The sequence below is a fragment of the Colobus angolensis genome, unplaced genomic scaffold, assembly GCF_000951035.1.
Source record: "Colobus angolensis palliatus isolate OR3802 unplaced genomic scaffold, Cang.pa_1.0 Scaffold280, whole genome shotgun sequence".
Classification (NCBI taxonomy): Eukaryota; Metazoa; Chordata; class Mammalia; order Primates; family Cercopithecidae; genus Colobus; species Colobus angolensis.
Genome location: NW_012116044.1, coordinates 1,152,719 through 1,169,068, shown reverse-complemented (window position 1 = coordinate 1,169,068; position 16,350 = coordinate 1,152,719). Strand labels below are relative to the sequence as shown.

General features: G+C 34.5%; 1 protein-coding gene across 1 annotated transcript; it reads left to right on the top strand.

The window, feature by feature from the left end:
• Positions 1-6,556: 6,556 nt before the first annotated feature.
• Positions 6,557-11,828, top strand: IL2 (interleukin 2). The gene is made up of 4 exons (XM_011948617.1): positions 6,557-6,988; positions 7,079-7,138; positions 9,429-9,575; positions 11,436-11,828. Exons 1-4 carry the CDS (start codon positions 6,842-6,844, stop codon positions 11,544-11,546), a joined length of 465 nt encoding a protein of 154 aa, XP_011804007.1. The 5' UTR covers positions 6,557-6,841; the 3' UTR covers positions 11,547-11,828.
• Positions 11,829-16,350: the final 4,522 nt, after the last annotated feature.

Here is a 16,350-nt window from a genome sequence, read left to right as displayed (position 1 = left end):
CCCGTCTCAGCCTCCCAAAGTGCTGGGATTACAGGCTTGAGCCACCGCGCCCGGCCTGCATAATATTTTCAAGGTTCACCCATGTTGTAGAATGTAACAGTATTTCAATTTTTTTGTTAAATAAGATTCCATTGTATGGATATACCACATTTAATTTATCCAATATCAGTTGTTGGGCACTTGGGTTGCTTCCACTTTTTGATTTTTATGAATAATGCTGCTATGAATATTTGTGTACAAGTCTTTGTGTGGAGATATGTTCTCATTTCTCTTGGGTATATAATCAGGAGTGGAATTGCTGGGTCACATGGTAATTCTATGTTTAATATTTTGAGGAATTGTCAATGTTTCCAAAGCAGCTATACTATTTTACATTTCCACCAGCAATGCATAATGGTTCTAGTTTTTTTCATATTTTTATCAACATTTGTTATTGTCCTTTTAAAAATTTATTATTATTTTAGTTATTCTAATGGGTGTGAAGAGGCATCTCATTGTGGTTTTGGTTTGGTTTTCCCTAACTATTAACAATGTTGAGCATCTTTTCATGTGCTTTTTGGTCATAGGTACATCTTTTTTGGAGAAATGTCTGTTCAAATTGTTTGGTCATTTTTAAATCGGACTATTTGTATTTTTACTATTAAGTTGCAAGAATTATTTGTATGTTCTGAATACAAACCTCAGATAAAATACATGATTTGCAAATATTTTCTCCCACTCTGGGATTGTCTTTCTTCATGGTGTCCTTTGAAGTATAAAAGTTTTTAACTTTGATGAGCTCCAATTTATTTTTCTTTTGTTAGTTTTGCTTTTGGTGACATATCTAAGTAGTCATTGCCTCATTCAAGGTCAAGAATATTTACTCATATGTTTTATTGTAAAAGTTTTATTAGGTTGCTGCAAAACTATTGCAGTTTTTTCCATTACTTTTGCACCAACCTAATATAATTTTAGCTCTTACACTTAGGTCTGTGATTCATTTTGAGTTAATGTTTGTATATGGTATAAAGTAAAGGTCCAACCTCATACTTTTGCATGTAGATATCCAGTTATCCCAAGCATCATCTATTGAAAAGACTTTTCTTCTCCCACTGAATCGTCTTGGCACCCTTGTTAAAAACCAATTGGCCATAAATGTATCTTACACTTGGGAATTAACTCCTTATCCAATCCCTTATAGTCATTGTCTTACATTGGAGCATTGCATATATGTCTGTTTCTCTTACTCAAATATAAAATTCTGTAAACTATAGCTACACATTTTGTATCTCCCATAGCCCATAATCATATTTAATAAGGTTCCTTATTTTGCATTTACAATACAAATAGAACTTTCTAAAAATTATTATGGCACAATATACTCAGAGTGCTGTTAGTTGCATATGAGAAACCCAAAATAACAGTGGCTTAAATAAGGTATGCTTGTTTCTCTCACATAAAAGAATTCAAAACTAGGTAATCAGAGTTGATTTGGCAGGTCGCCAAATTTATCTGTATCCCCTGTCCTCAAGGTACTGAAAAGCCACTAAAGCTCTAGCCATTAAATCTGCAGGGCCACACCTCACTGCTAAGTGAAACTAGAGAATATGGTCTTTACTGGGGATCAGCAACATGTCCAGCTAAAAGTCAGGATTCTTATTGTAAGTAGAAAAGAGGGATAGATATTAAGAGGAAATCAGCATTCTCTAAAGCAGGAATAAGGGGGTAACTTTTAAAAAAATATTTTTGGGACTAAAGAGAGTTAGGTATTTAGGAAGTTCCAAAGTAATTCAGTGTCTCATAGCTGCCCCTGTACCAATGGACTTAGATAAGCCTGGGATGAATGTGGAGCTTGTTCTTTCTTTTTTTCTGATTAATTGGTTGTTCTCTATTCTAGAGTGCAGGGACTGCTGGCAGGAAAGCATTATATTACCTCAGCTATTACAAGTTGTAAGCTATACTACCAAGTTATCCTCATTGAGAAATGATGTCAAATAATCCAAGTATAGTCTACCCTATTAGTCTAAACTATAGGAAACAGAAGATCCAACCCTATAAGGGACAGAAGGTTTGTGCGGGTTAGTCTGCCAACAAACTTGGGCTAAGAGGTGAAATGAACTCTACAGGAATCCTAATATCATCTAGTGGGAAGTCCAGGGTTGTTTGTCCAATACTGTGGGACTAGCCTGATACAGGTCAAGGATAGAGAAGAGAATTAAGAATGAGGTGCATATTCACACATTTAAAAATATTATATATGAGGCAAACGACTCTAAAATTAGCCACCTATGTAACAACTTCTAGAAGCTCTACCAGTAAAAAATGCAAAGTTACCATGAGGTGATGGAAAGCTTTCCCTCTCTTCCCAGTAACAAGAACTACAGATGCATCTCATTTGCAGAGGCTGGCCCCTCCCCTTATATCCATGGGTTACATGAATGGGTCCTATAGATATGTTGATTTGCTTGACTTCCTCCTATTCTCTAGCATTATTGTTTTCTATAGTAAATCGTTCACCCTTGACCTGTAGAAATGTGAAATGAAATATGTTAACAATGGTTATCTCTAGCAGATTAGATTACAGCTGATTTTTGTTTTTCGATTTTTTTTAGATTCTGTGTATCACCCACATTTTCTATAATCAATATGTATTATTTCCTAACTAGATAATGTTATAAATTTTAAAATTAAAAAAAAATCAGATCAGAATCTTTAAAATATGTATACTATTTAGGAATAATGAACAATGGACTCTCTGTCAATGGTACAAAAGAACAAACTGTTAACAGAGAACTTAGAAATAAGATAGGAAAAACAATTAGATGCAGATAAGCTTAAATGACCGTAAATAACTTTATTTTCACAAAATTTTAATAAAACCGTTTATCTTGGCAGAGGAGAAAGCTAGTATTTATCAGCTGTAAGGCTTAATTCTTTTTTTTTTATTATTATACTTTAAGTTCTAGGGTACATGTGCGTAATGTGCAGGTTTGTTACATATGTATACTTGTGCTAGCCATATGAAACACACGTTTCTCTCCTTAACTATTTTGTGGTAAATTAAAAGATGTGAAATGAGATAAATAGTTGTGAAAGTGCTTTATAAACTTGAAGTTGAAGTGCTTTGCAAATTCAATACTGTTACTGTCAGAAGACTATCATATTCTACCTCTAGTAACCGCTGTGTGACTTGTCATAGGGGTCTCATATTTACACAAAAAGTAAATTTCCAAAGGTTTTGAAGATTCTTCCCTTCTCATCACATTTAAGTAGTAAGGTATCTCTTGGCTGCCAATGCAGACAATTGCTTAGTGTGGTATTTCCATGTTAGCCTTATAACACTGCACTCTGAAAAGCACAGTGCAGCTTAAATCCACAGTGGATACAATCATTGTCTAACTTCAGATATCGAGAAATGTTAGAAAACATCAAGTGTTCTGGTGTTTTTAAAAGACCCTAGAAAGAGATTCAAAAACATGAGCAAAGTTCAGCATTTGTAGCTCTGTGTGAATTCAGCTGCTCCAAGTTCTTAGAAATCCTAAGGCTACTCAAAGGGTTGTTTAGGAGAAGATGGATGATGCCTTCCCTGAATCATCAGCTGCCACTGATAGAGTGAAGTGAGATGGAATAGTGGGCACAATCTCATTCATTCTACTCTATGTAGCCTAATGGGTCCAGAATTTAGCATCACTATTTTACACTGGAAAAAGATGAGATTATGAGGGGTCAGGAAGGCTTTGAGTTTTTGCTCTAACTTCACCACTAATTAAGAATGTAATCTTGGGTAAGCCACTTTAACCTCTGTCAATGTCAAATTTCTTATCAGTAAAATGTGACTATATGAGACAATAAATATGAAAATTGTCTCGTATTTAAATTGTCTCAAATCTCAAATTGAAAGTACCAGGGAAATAATTCTTCAATCCCAAAAGGTTGTGAACATTACTAAAATTTGCCACATGGAAGAGCACACACCACAGAGACATAACTGTGATCATAAACAGATTTACAAAAGTGGTATTTCATTATGGACGGCCATAGGGCTGATAAAGACAAATGCATCACCAACCTATGTCCGAGGTCATTCAGATTTTCACAGGAAACACAGAGCTTCTAGCTGAATTATCTCTGGATGGTATGGAAATTGTCCAACAATATATTCCTAATTTGAAAGGAACAGAACTGAATCTTGAAAACGCCAAGAGGCCTTTACAGAAACGGACAAGAGATGAATTAATATAGGCATCAAGCTACAGACCAAATTAAAGTTTTACAAAACTGTGAAAGAGGGTCAGAAAGAAGAAATTTATGGGAAGCAGACTCCTTGAAAGTCAGCTTTGATGGACTGACAATATGTGCAACACATTGAGCAACCTCTTAGGTAGGCAGCTTCAGGGACAGGGGCTGCCCTTTCGAAAGGGCTTTGGCCACTCTTGAGTCTAAGAGGCTGTCACAAACAATACTAAGCAACTAAAAATAGCTTCTTAATAGTAAAATTCTGCATAGTAAAAGGAGAAGCAGGAGGTATGACACACGTGGTAGTTAGCAGTCTACTACTGACTATTGCCACTATAACCAGAAAAGTCAGCTGATGTGTCAGACGTTGAGAAAGCGAAAGTATGTCACAGTGAATGTAGCTTTTCCCCCACGTATTTCAAGAAAGAAATGAAAAAGCCAACTTCTATAATGGTGCCTACTGTGCAATAGTAGAGATATACTAGGGGTCCAAGAACTCAGTTTTCTACAGGGTCCCAGAAATATAGCCATATATTGCCCCATTCTCTAATGGAAATAGCCAGAGAAATATAAATATCAAGACTGGAGAACATCAAAGACCTCATTGGAAAAGCCCCCACATAGGAAAATGTGTGGGCCTGAATTCTTCCATTCTGGAAGGGTAAAGGCCTGAGTGATGATGCTGGGATTAGACACTGAAACTCTTTAGAGAAGCAAAACAAGTATAATACAGCTGCACTTTATTATATTAAATAAATGACACACAGACTACCAAATAGTCTTCCCCTTATAACAGTGTTAATGTGATTTTGATGTGAAATGTACAGAGACATTTTGCATTTTTTCATAATAAAGAGTTTCTGAGATTTGGCCCTAATCTGACCTTTTCTTCATTTTTTTTCTACTTGAGGGACTACAATCTTTATTTTTAAATTTGTTTTATGTTCTCCGAACATTACCTAATGCATAGAAAACTTATAGAACCATTTTTCTCTGTTCTTTGTAAAAGATTACAATTGACTGTTCCTTAGACTGCTTTAATCATTCCTGCCTATGCACCCTCCTCAAAATCCAGTTTAAATTAATTGTTCCTTTTTCAAAATTCCTTATATCCACCTCCCTTGGGAGGGCAATCACCTATCACCCAGGACTACACTTGTGTATGCATGTATCTTCCCTATTACAAATCAGGTTCTTTGAGAAAATACAAATGGTAAGAGAGCGGATTTTTGGAGTCAGAGCATTCTCTTTTCAAATCCTTGTTCTGCCCCTTACTGAAAATAAGGGCTGAGTGACCTAGAGCAAACTACTTAACTTCTCTGAGACTCAGTTTTCTAATCTGAAAAATAGGAGCCATCATTTCACAAGTTTGTAAGACTTAAATTAGACTAAATGCCTGCCTGTACACTGTTCTCTTTTCTCTCTTTCTATATACCTGAAGGCATTATAGGTGCTAGATAAATGTCTGTTTAAAGACCAGACAATATTGTCTTAAACAAACAAAAACACAGACAATATCATCTTTAAAAAAAAAAGGTCAGGTAAGAAATAAATAAGGCAGTAGAATGGAAGCTTTACAAGGACTCTCTCTGAGAGAGGATCTCCTCAAGTGTCTCCAGGTTAAATTAAAAGTGTATACCCGTACAATTGTTCAGACAGTTTGTGCATGCTACTGAGGATGAATGAACTCCTGTCCTAAATATCCCAGTCTGACTAAAAAAAGATCATAACTATTATGGTTACATTCATAGTGTCCCAGGTGATTTAGAGAATAAATAAAAATCTATTAAAGAGGTAAAGACATAAAAATGAGAAACATGGACTGGTTTACACATAACACATACAAAGTCTATTATAAAACTAGCATCAGTATCCTTGAATGCAAACCTTTTTCTGAGTATTTAACAATCGCACCCTTTAAAAAACGTACAATAGATATTAAGAGACTTAAACAGATATATAAACATTTTAAAATTAAAACAGCGTAAAATAGTACCTCAAGCTCAATAAGCATTTTATGTATTCTAATCTTAGTATTTCTCTAGCTGAAATGTAAGAAGCAATCTATCTTATTGTATACAATTAGCTCATTGTGTGGATAAAAAGGTAAAACCATTCTGAAACAGGAAACCAATATACTTCCTGTTTAATCAACAAATCTAAACATTTATTCTTTTCATCTATTTATTCTTGCTCTTGTCCACCACAATATGCTACTCACATGTTCAGTGTAGTTTTATGACAAAGAGAAAATTTTCATGGTTACTTTTGTATCCCCACCCCCTTAAAGAAAGGAGGAAAAACTGTTTCATACAGAAGGCGTTAATTGCATGAATTAGAGCTATCACCTAAGTGTGGGCTAACATAACCAAGAGGGATTTCACCTACATCCATTCAATCAGTCTTTGGGGGTTTAAAGAAATTCCAAAGAGTCATCAGAAGAGGAAAAATGAAGGTAATGTTTTTTCAGACAGGTAAAGTCTTTGAAAATATGTGTAATATGTAAAACATTTTGACACCCCCATAATATTTTTCCAGAATTAACAGTATAAATTGTATCTCTTGTTCAAGAGTTCCCTATCACTCTCTTTAATCACTACTCACAGTAACCTCAACTCCTGCCACAATGTACAGGATGCAACTCCTGTCTTGCATTGCACTAAGTCTTGCACTTGTCACAAACAGTGCACCTACTTCAAGTTCTACAAAGAAAACACAGCTACAACTGGAGCATTTACTGCTGGATTTACAGATGATTTTGAATGGAATTAATGTAAGTATATTTCTTTCTTACTAAAATTATTACATTTAGTAATCTAGCTGGAGATCATTTCTTAATTAACAATGTATTATACTTTCTTAGAATTACAAGAATCCCAAACTCACCAGGATGCTCACGTTTAAGTTTTACATGCCCAAGAAGGTAAGTACAATTTTTTATGTTCAATTTCTGTTTTAATAAAATTCAAAGTAGTATGAAAAATTGCACAGATGGGATTAACAGCAGCTTATCTGAGGTAAAGAGTAACTTTAATTTCTGTTTTTTTGAAAACCCAAGTTTGATAATGAAGCCTCTATTAAAATAGTTTTACCTATATTTTTTACATATATTTGTGTATTGGTGGGGGTGGGAAGGAAACATAAAAATAATATTCTCACTTTATTGATAAGACAATTTTAAACAAAAATGTTGACTTATGGTTTCATTTAAAAATGTAAAAGTCTAAAATATTTGATTATGCCATTTTAGTATGTAAAATACCAAAATCTATTTCCAAGAAGCCCAACTTAAAAAATCTTTTCTTGTTTTAGGAAAGGTTTCTAAGTGAGAGGCAGCATAACACTAACTAATAGCACAGACTCTGGGGCCAGATATCTGAAGTGAAATCTCAGCTCTGCCATGTCCTAGCTTTCATGACCTTTGGCAAATTACCTGCTCTCTTTGTGATTCAGTTTCATGTCTACTTAAATGAATAATTGTATATACTTAATACACTTTTGTGAGAATTAGTAAGTAAATGTAAAGCACTCAGAACCGTGTCTAGCATAAGGTAAATACCATATAAGCATTAGCTATTATTAGTAGTATTAAAGATAAAATTCTTACTGAGAAATACAAAGTGAAATTTTGGATTTTTATCTTTTTACCAATAGAACTTGAGACTTACAATGTTATATGACTTATTTCCCAAGATTAAAAGCTTCATTAGGTGGTTTTTGGATTCAGATACAGCATAAGCATAATCATCCAAGTTACATTAGGTGTGCAAAGCTACCTAGTAGCTGTGCCAGTTAAGAGAGAATGAACAAAATTTGGTGCCAGAAAGGGCTTGTGCCAGGGTGAATCCAAGCCCAGAAAATAATAGGATTTAAGCGGACACAGATGCAATCCCATTGACTCAAATTCTATTAATTCAAGGGAAATCTGCTTCAAACTACTCTTCTGAAAGATGTGAAGGAGAGAGCTTACAGATGTTACTCTAGTTTAAACAGAGCCACATAATGCAACTCCAGCAACATAAAGACACTAGATGCTGTTTCCTGAAGAAAATTTCTCCTCATTGTTGATGCCAAAAACTTAACCCCGAATTTGTAGAATTTGTAGAGGCAAACTGAAAGCACAATAGATGAACATATCAGGGGATTGGTATTGTCTTGTCCTACCTTTCCCACTAAAGATTGTTAGAAAGACGATATTATGTGTGTAATTTAGGGGGTGGTAGAATTCACGGAAATCTAACAGTTTGAAACCAAAAGTAATGATAAACTCTATTCATTTGCTTGTTTAACCCTCACTGCACATTTACAAAAGAATTTAGAAACTAATAAAAATATTTGATTCCAAGGATGCTATGTTAATGCTATAATGAGAAAGAACTGAAATCTAATTCTGGCTCTACCTACTTATGTGGTAAAATTCTGAGATTTGGCATCCTTATTTAAAAAATGGAGATGATACTTCACTGCCTACTTCAAAAGATGACTGTGAGACGTAAATGGGCCTATTTTGGAGAAAATTCTTTTAAATTATAATATACCACAGAAATATGAAATATTATATATAATATAGAACCAGGAGGCCTGTCCAAAAGTCATTCCAAAGTACTATAATCTTTTATTTTATTGGGACAAATATTTTTGAAATGCATCTTAATGTAGTGATTGTAGAAAAGTAAAAATTTAGACACACTTAAATGTGTCTTGCTCCAGGCTATATTGAGAGCCACTACTACATGATTATTGTTACCTAGTGTAAAATGTCGGGATTGTGATAGATGGCATCCAAGAGTTCCTTCTGTCTCTTAACATTCTGTGATTCTTAACTCTTAGATTATCAAATATTATAATCATAGAATGTGATTTTTATATTTCCATGTTCTAACTCATCTGGTTCTAATGATTTTCTATGCAGACTGGAAAAGTAATCAGCCTACATCTGTAATTTGCATTTAGATGCAGAAATGCTAACATTTTGCAAAGCCAAATTAAGCTAACACCAGTGAGTCAACTATCACTTAACGCTAGTCATAGATACTTGAGCCCTAGTTTTTCCAGTTTTATAATGTAAACTCTACTGGTCCATCTTTACAGTGATACTGAGAACAGAGAGAATGGTAAAAACTACATACTGCTACTCCAAATAAAATAAATTAGAAATTAATTTCTGATTCTGACCTCTGTGGAAACTGAGCTGATGATAATTATTATTCTAGGCCACAGAATTGAAACATCTTCAGTGTCTAGAAGAAGAACTCAAACCTCTGGAGGAAGTGCTAAATTTAGCTCAAAGCAAAAACTTTCACTTAAGAGATACCAAGGACTTAATCAGCAATATCAACGTAATAGTTCTGGAACTAAAGGTAAGGCATTACTTTATTTGTTCTCCTGGAAATAAAAAAAAAAAAAAAAAATGGAAGGGGAAAAGTGCCACATTTTAAAGTGACATAACATTTTTGGTATTTGTAAAGTACCCATGCATGTAATTAGCCTACATTTTAAGTACACTGTGAACATGAATCGTTTCTAATGTTAGATGATAAACTAACTGGGAAGTATAAGCTACAGAGTTTGCACCTACCATCTACTAAAGGACAAGCCTCATCCCAAACTCTATCACCTTTCACATTAACACAAAACTGGGAGTGAGAGAAGGTACTGAATTGAGTTTCATAGAAAGCAGACAGATTTTATTATATATTTTTCAATTCCTTCAGATTATTTACTGGAATAGTCAATACTGATTACCTGAAATGCTTTTCAAATGGTGTTTCCTTATCATTTGATAGAAGGACTACCCATAAGAGATTTGTCTTTAAAAAAAAAAAAAACTAGAGCCATTAAAATGGCCAGTGGACTAAACTAACAACCTTTTTAGAGGCAATCCCACTTTCAGAATAAAGTATTTTTAAAACGACAGGAAGCATAAAATATGCAAGGGACTCAGGTGATGTAAAAGACATTCCCTTCTCTCTTTTTATATCCCATCTGCTAAGGTATAAAATTCATGAGTTAATAGGTATCCTAAATAAGCAGTATAAGTATAATAATAGACATTTCTAAAAGTAACTCCAGTTGTGTCCAAATGAATCACTTATTAGTGGACTGTTTCAATTGAATTAAAAAAATACACTGAGATCAATGTCATCTAGACACTGATAGATTCCGTTCCTTATCTATGGCAAGAGTTTTACTCTAAAATAGTTAACATCAGAAAACTCATTCTTAACTCTTGATACAAATTTAAGACAAAACCATGCAAAAATCTGAAAACTGTGTTTCAAAAGCCAAACACTTTTTAAAATAAAAAAATCCCAAGATATTACAATATTTAAATAATTATGCTTAAGAGGGTACCGAACACTATAACAGTTTATTTAAAGAGAATACTTATTTAAAGGGAACACTCTATCTCACTTGCTTTTTGTTCCCAGGGTAGGAATCACTTCAAATTTGAAAAGCTGCCTTTTAAGTATCATTTTATATTTTCCTCCTTAGGTTATCAACTAGAGGAAGCGTTTAAATAGCTCCTTTCAGCAGAGGAGCCTAGTTTCTAAAAAGCCAGTCCACAGAACAAAATTTCCAATGTTTAAACTTTCAAAAGTTGGTAAATTCACCTGTATTGATACTATGAGGGGGTAGGGGTAGGTATAAGTATTTATGAAGATGTTCTTCACACAAATTTCTCCCAAACAGAAGCATGTCCTAGCTTTGGGGAAAATATAAGGAGTTCTAGGCTAGTTCTATTCTGCTTTGGGGAAAATATAAGGAGATTCACTTCAGTAGAAAAATAGGAGACTCTAATCAAGATTTAGAAAAGAAGTATAATGTGCATATCAATTCATACATTTAACTTAAACAAATATAGGTACATATTCAGAGGAAAAGTGATCAAGTTTATTTCACATCCAGCATTTAATATTTGTCTAGATCTGTTTTTATTTAAATGTTTATTTGCACCCAATTCAGGGAAAAAATTTTTGTGTTCATTGACTGAATTAACAAATGAGGAAAATCTCAGCTTCCATGTTACTATCATTTGGTATCATAACAAAATATGTAATTTTGGCATTCATTTTGATCATTTCAAGAAACTGCAAATAATTAATATGCTTGGTAAGCTTGAAAATAAAGGCAACAGGCCTATAAGACTTCAATTGGGAATAACGATATATAAGGTAAACTACTCTGTACTTTAAAAAATTAACATGTTTCTTTTACAGGGATCTGAAACAACACTGATGTGTGAATATGCTGATGAGACAGCAACCATTGTAGAATTTCTGAACAGATGGATTACCTTTTGTCAAAGCATCATCTCAACACTGACCTGATAATTAAGTGCTTCCCACTTAAAACATACCAGGCCTTCTATTTATTTATTTAAATTTTATATTTATTGTTGAATGTATGTTTTGTTACCTATTGTAACTATTATTCTTAATCTTAAGATTATAAATACGGATCTTTTAAGATTCTTTTTGTAAGCCCTAAGGGCTCTAAAATGGTTTTACTTAAATTATTTATCCCAAAATATTTATATTATGTTGAATGTTAAATATAATATATATGTAGATTGGTTAATAAAACTATTTAATAAATTTGATAAATATAAACAAGCCTGGATATTTGTTATTTTGGAAACAGCACAGAGTAAGCATTTAAATATTTCTTAGTTACTTGTGTGAACTGCAGTATGGCTAAGATGCTTACAAAAGTCACTCTTCCTCTGAAGAAATATGTAGAACAGGGATGTAGACTTCTCAAAGGTCCTTGCTTTGTCCTTTTAAGAGTTGATCAGACCCTTAGTTCTGGTCTGAGAATATCTCTTAGTAGATTATATTTTCCTTCTTCTTAAACAAAATGCCAAACACAAACATTCTTGAAACTCTTCATAGATTTGGTGTGGCTACGAATTCTCCATTATCTTACAACTTGCCCAGTGCCATGAGGAGGCTCACCTGTATGGCCTACATCAAAGGTCTTCCCTGCCCTTTGGCTTTCCATTGGGTCCTGCCACTGGGGAGCGCTGGTAGGAACTCTGAGGAACATAAGAGATTCCTCCGACTCCCTCCTTGTGGAGTAGACCCAGGATGGCTGTGCCTCTCAACCAAAGAACCCAGATTACCTCAAGGTGGCACTCTGGATACTTTTTCCTTCTGAGTGATTCTGGTAATCTTCCCTTCCACTTCTCTCTTTAAACCTAGGGAGGGTGGTACGTGTGCTGTTAGCAACTCCAGGGTACTTTTACCATCCCTTGCAGTTTCCCTGTACTCTGACCATAGCTTTTTAAATAGTCCTTTTATTAAATCCTCCTTTTAATTGAGTATGCCATCTGTTTCCTGCTGGGACTCAGATACAGTAATTGTATCAGAAATAGTCCCAGAAAAGAGATCCTCAAAATAGGATTCTGGGACTGGTTGTCCACATATTCAAGGAACACAAGGATAATAGGAAATGAGAAATCTATGGGATGTAGTAGCATCATGATTACTCAACTTATCATCAATAGTAGCATGGGATGAAATGCAGATGGAGGGCAAGATGTTGTGAGGTCAAACGGCTGTGGTACTTAGTTGCTACAGAAACAATAGTTATAAAAATTATGATTACTTAGATTCTTTTGATGATGATGACCCCAGACAGAGAACAAAGGGAAAAAACGTTATCAACATACAATTAAAAACATACATGGGCAACCAGAATGCCTCTTCAGCAGCTTTGAAGGAGTCGTTCCTCTCTTCAAAACTGCTAAAGAGTAGAAGTAAAAGGGACCCTTCTCATTAAATACCTCACTTGGAAGATTTTTTTTTCCCATCTCATCCATTAAATCTTATCTTGGGCAGTTTTAAGGCCTTAGTGCTCAATGAGGCATTCTTCTACCAGGTGAGCCGAGATTGTGCCACTGTACTCCAGACTGGGTGACAGAGCAAGACTCTGTCTCAAAAAAAAATAAATAAATAAATTATGCGACCTGCTAACATGTGCGCGCACACACACTCTCCCTCTCTCCCTGTCTCCCTCCCTCTCTCTCTCTCTCAAAATTAAGTTGGGCGGCAGGGGGAAACAATAAACACCTCCAACATAGGATTCAAGTGTATTATAAGATACAGACTTTAACTGATATAATATGTACAAGAAAACAAAGCATCGTATCTAGATAATAGATGAAAAGATACATTTTTGTAGAAAATTGAATTATATTTTAAAAAATCAAAGGAACATTCCAGAACTAAAAAATATCACCTGTAAAATCAAGAAATCACTAGGTGTGCTTAATGGCATACTATGTATGCAAAAGACTGTATTAGTGATGTAGCAAAAGACTGTATTAGTGATCTATAGATAAGACAATAAAAAATATCCAAAAGGAAAAAAAAGGTATATAAAAAAAGAACACAGTAACAGACAGGTAATCAGAGTCATTAAAAAAAGAAAAAAACAAGAGGAGAGGAAAGAAGGAATGGTGAAAGATGTAACGGCTGGTAATTTTCCTAACCAAATGAAAAGACATCTATCTACATATTAAAGGTCGGTAAAATCCAAGCAGAATAAATACAAAACAGCAATAGCAAAGCACATTCACAGACAACCCTCAAATCCATACATAGGCAAATCACAATTAAACTGCTGAAAAGTAAAGACAAAAGGCAGCTAACTGAAAAAAAGCACTGCCTTCACAAAGCAACAATATATTTGTCAGCAAATATTTCAGCAAAATATATGAAAGTTGGGAAAACAATGGAATGACATACTTAATTTAAAAAAAAAAAATTGGCAAACTAGAATTCTGCACCATAATTCCTTAGAAAAGGTAAAACAGACACTTCAGGCAACAAAAGCTGAGAAAACTGAGTAAAAGCAGACTGGAACCATAAGAAGTACTAAAGAAATAATTAAAATTTTAGGCTGAAGAAAAAAATCCAAATGAAGCACAGAAGTGTAAAAATGAAACAAAGAGCACTATACAGTGTAGACAGAAAGTTACTAGTTAAGGAGACAATAGGTCTTGGGGCATTTTAACATATGCACAAGTAAAATATTTGACAAAATAAGTAAGGGCAAAAGATAATAAATGGCATTAGAATGTTGCAGGATCCTTGCATTACCGGGGAAGTGTTAAACTAATGAATTTAAGATAGATGGCAATAAGTCAAAGCTTCATGTTATAATCTAAGGTAACTCCTAAAATAATACATATTGAGTATCCCTTATCTGAAATCTTGGGAACAGAGGTGTTTTAAATTTTGGATTATTTTGGATTTTTGAATATTTGTGTTATATTTACTACTTAAGCATCCCTAAACTGAAATCCAAAATGCTCAGATGAGTATTTCCTTTGAGCATGATCTTTGAGCATCATGTCAGAGCTCAAAATGTTTGGGATTTTGGAGCATTTTGGATTTTGAATTTTTGGATTAAGGATGTTCAACCTGTATAAATGAAAAGCAATAAAGAAGAAAATGTATTATAATACTAATAATCCTAAAAATAAGGCAAGAAAGAATGAAGAGAGGAATAAAGGCAAAAAAAGGAAAATACCCACAATGAGACAAACAGAAAACAAATAGCAAGAAGGCAGACTTAAACCAAACTCTATGTCATTGTCATTAAATACAAATGAACTATAAACTCCAATTAAAAAAACGATTGTAAGATAAAATAAAAATCAAACCCAATTACACACTGTTTACAAAAAACATATTTTAAGTAAAAGGACAAAGGATTAAAACAAAAAGGAAAAGGGAATATAATCTGGTGGGTGCCCCTATGGGACAAAGCTTACAGAGGAAGGAAAAGGCAGGAATCTTTGCTGTTCTGCAGCCTCCGCTGGTGATACCCAGGCAAACAGGATCCGGAGTGGACCTCCAGCAAACTCCAGCAGACCTGCAGCAGAGGGGCCTGTTAGAAGGAGAACTAACAAACAGAAAGTGATAGCATCAACATGAACAAAAAGGATGTCCACTCAGACACCCCATCTGAAGGTCACCAACATCAAAGACCATAGGTAGATAAATCCATGAAGATGGGGAGAAACCAGCGCAAAAAGGCTGACAATTCCAAAAATCAGAACGTCTCTTCTCCAAAAAACCACAATTCCTTGCCAGCAAGTGAACAAAACTGGATGGAGAATGAGTTTGATGAATTGACAGAAGTAGGCTTCAGAAGGTGGGTAATAAACTCCTCCAAGCTAAAGGAGCATATTCCAACCCAATGCAAGGAAGCTAAGAACCTTGAAAAATGGTTAGAGGAATTTCTAACTAGAATAACCAGTTCAGAGAAGAACATATGACCTGATGGAGCGGGAAAGCACAGCATGAGAACTTTGTGAAGCATACACAAGTATTAATAGCTGAATGAATTGAGCGGAACAAAGGATATCAGAGATTAAGATCAACTTAATGAAATAAAGCATGAAGACAGATTAGACAAAAAAAAAGGAATGAACAAAGCCTCCAAGAAATATGGGACTACATGAAAAGATCAAACCTACGTTTTATTGGTGTACCTGAAAGCAACAGGGAAAATGGAACCAAGTTGGAAAACACTCTTCAGGATATTATCCAGGAGAACTTCCCCAATCTAGTAAGGCAGATTACTAGATTGGGGAAGTTCTCCTGAATTTGAATTCAAATTCAGGAAATACAGAGAATACCACAAAGATACTCCTCGAGAAGAGTAACCCCAAGACATATAATCATCAGATTCATCAAGATTGAAATGAAGGAAAAAATGTTAAGGGCAGCCAGAGAGAAAGATAGAAGAAAGAGTATCAGTGACTGAAGATCAAATGAATGAAATGAAACGAGAAGAGAAGTGTAGAGAAAAATGAGGAAAAAGAAATGAACAAGCCTCCAAGAAATTTGGGATTGTGTGAAAAGACCAAATCTATGTCTGCTTGGTGTGCCTGAAAGTGAGGGGGAAAACGGAATCAAGTTGGAAAACACTCTTCAGGATATCATCCAGGAGAACTTCTCCAACCTAGTAAGGCAGGACAACATTCAAATTCAGGAAATACAGAGAACGCCACAAAGATACTCCTCGAGAAGAGCAACTCCAAGACACATAATTGTCAGATTCAACAAAGTTGAAATGAAGGAAAAAACGTTAAGGGCAGCCAGAGAGAAAGGTCAGGTT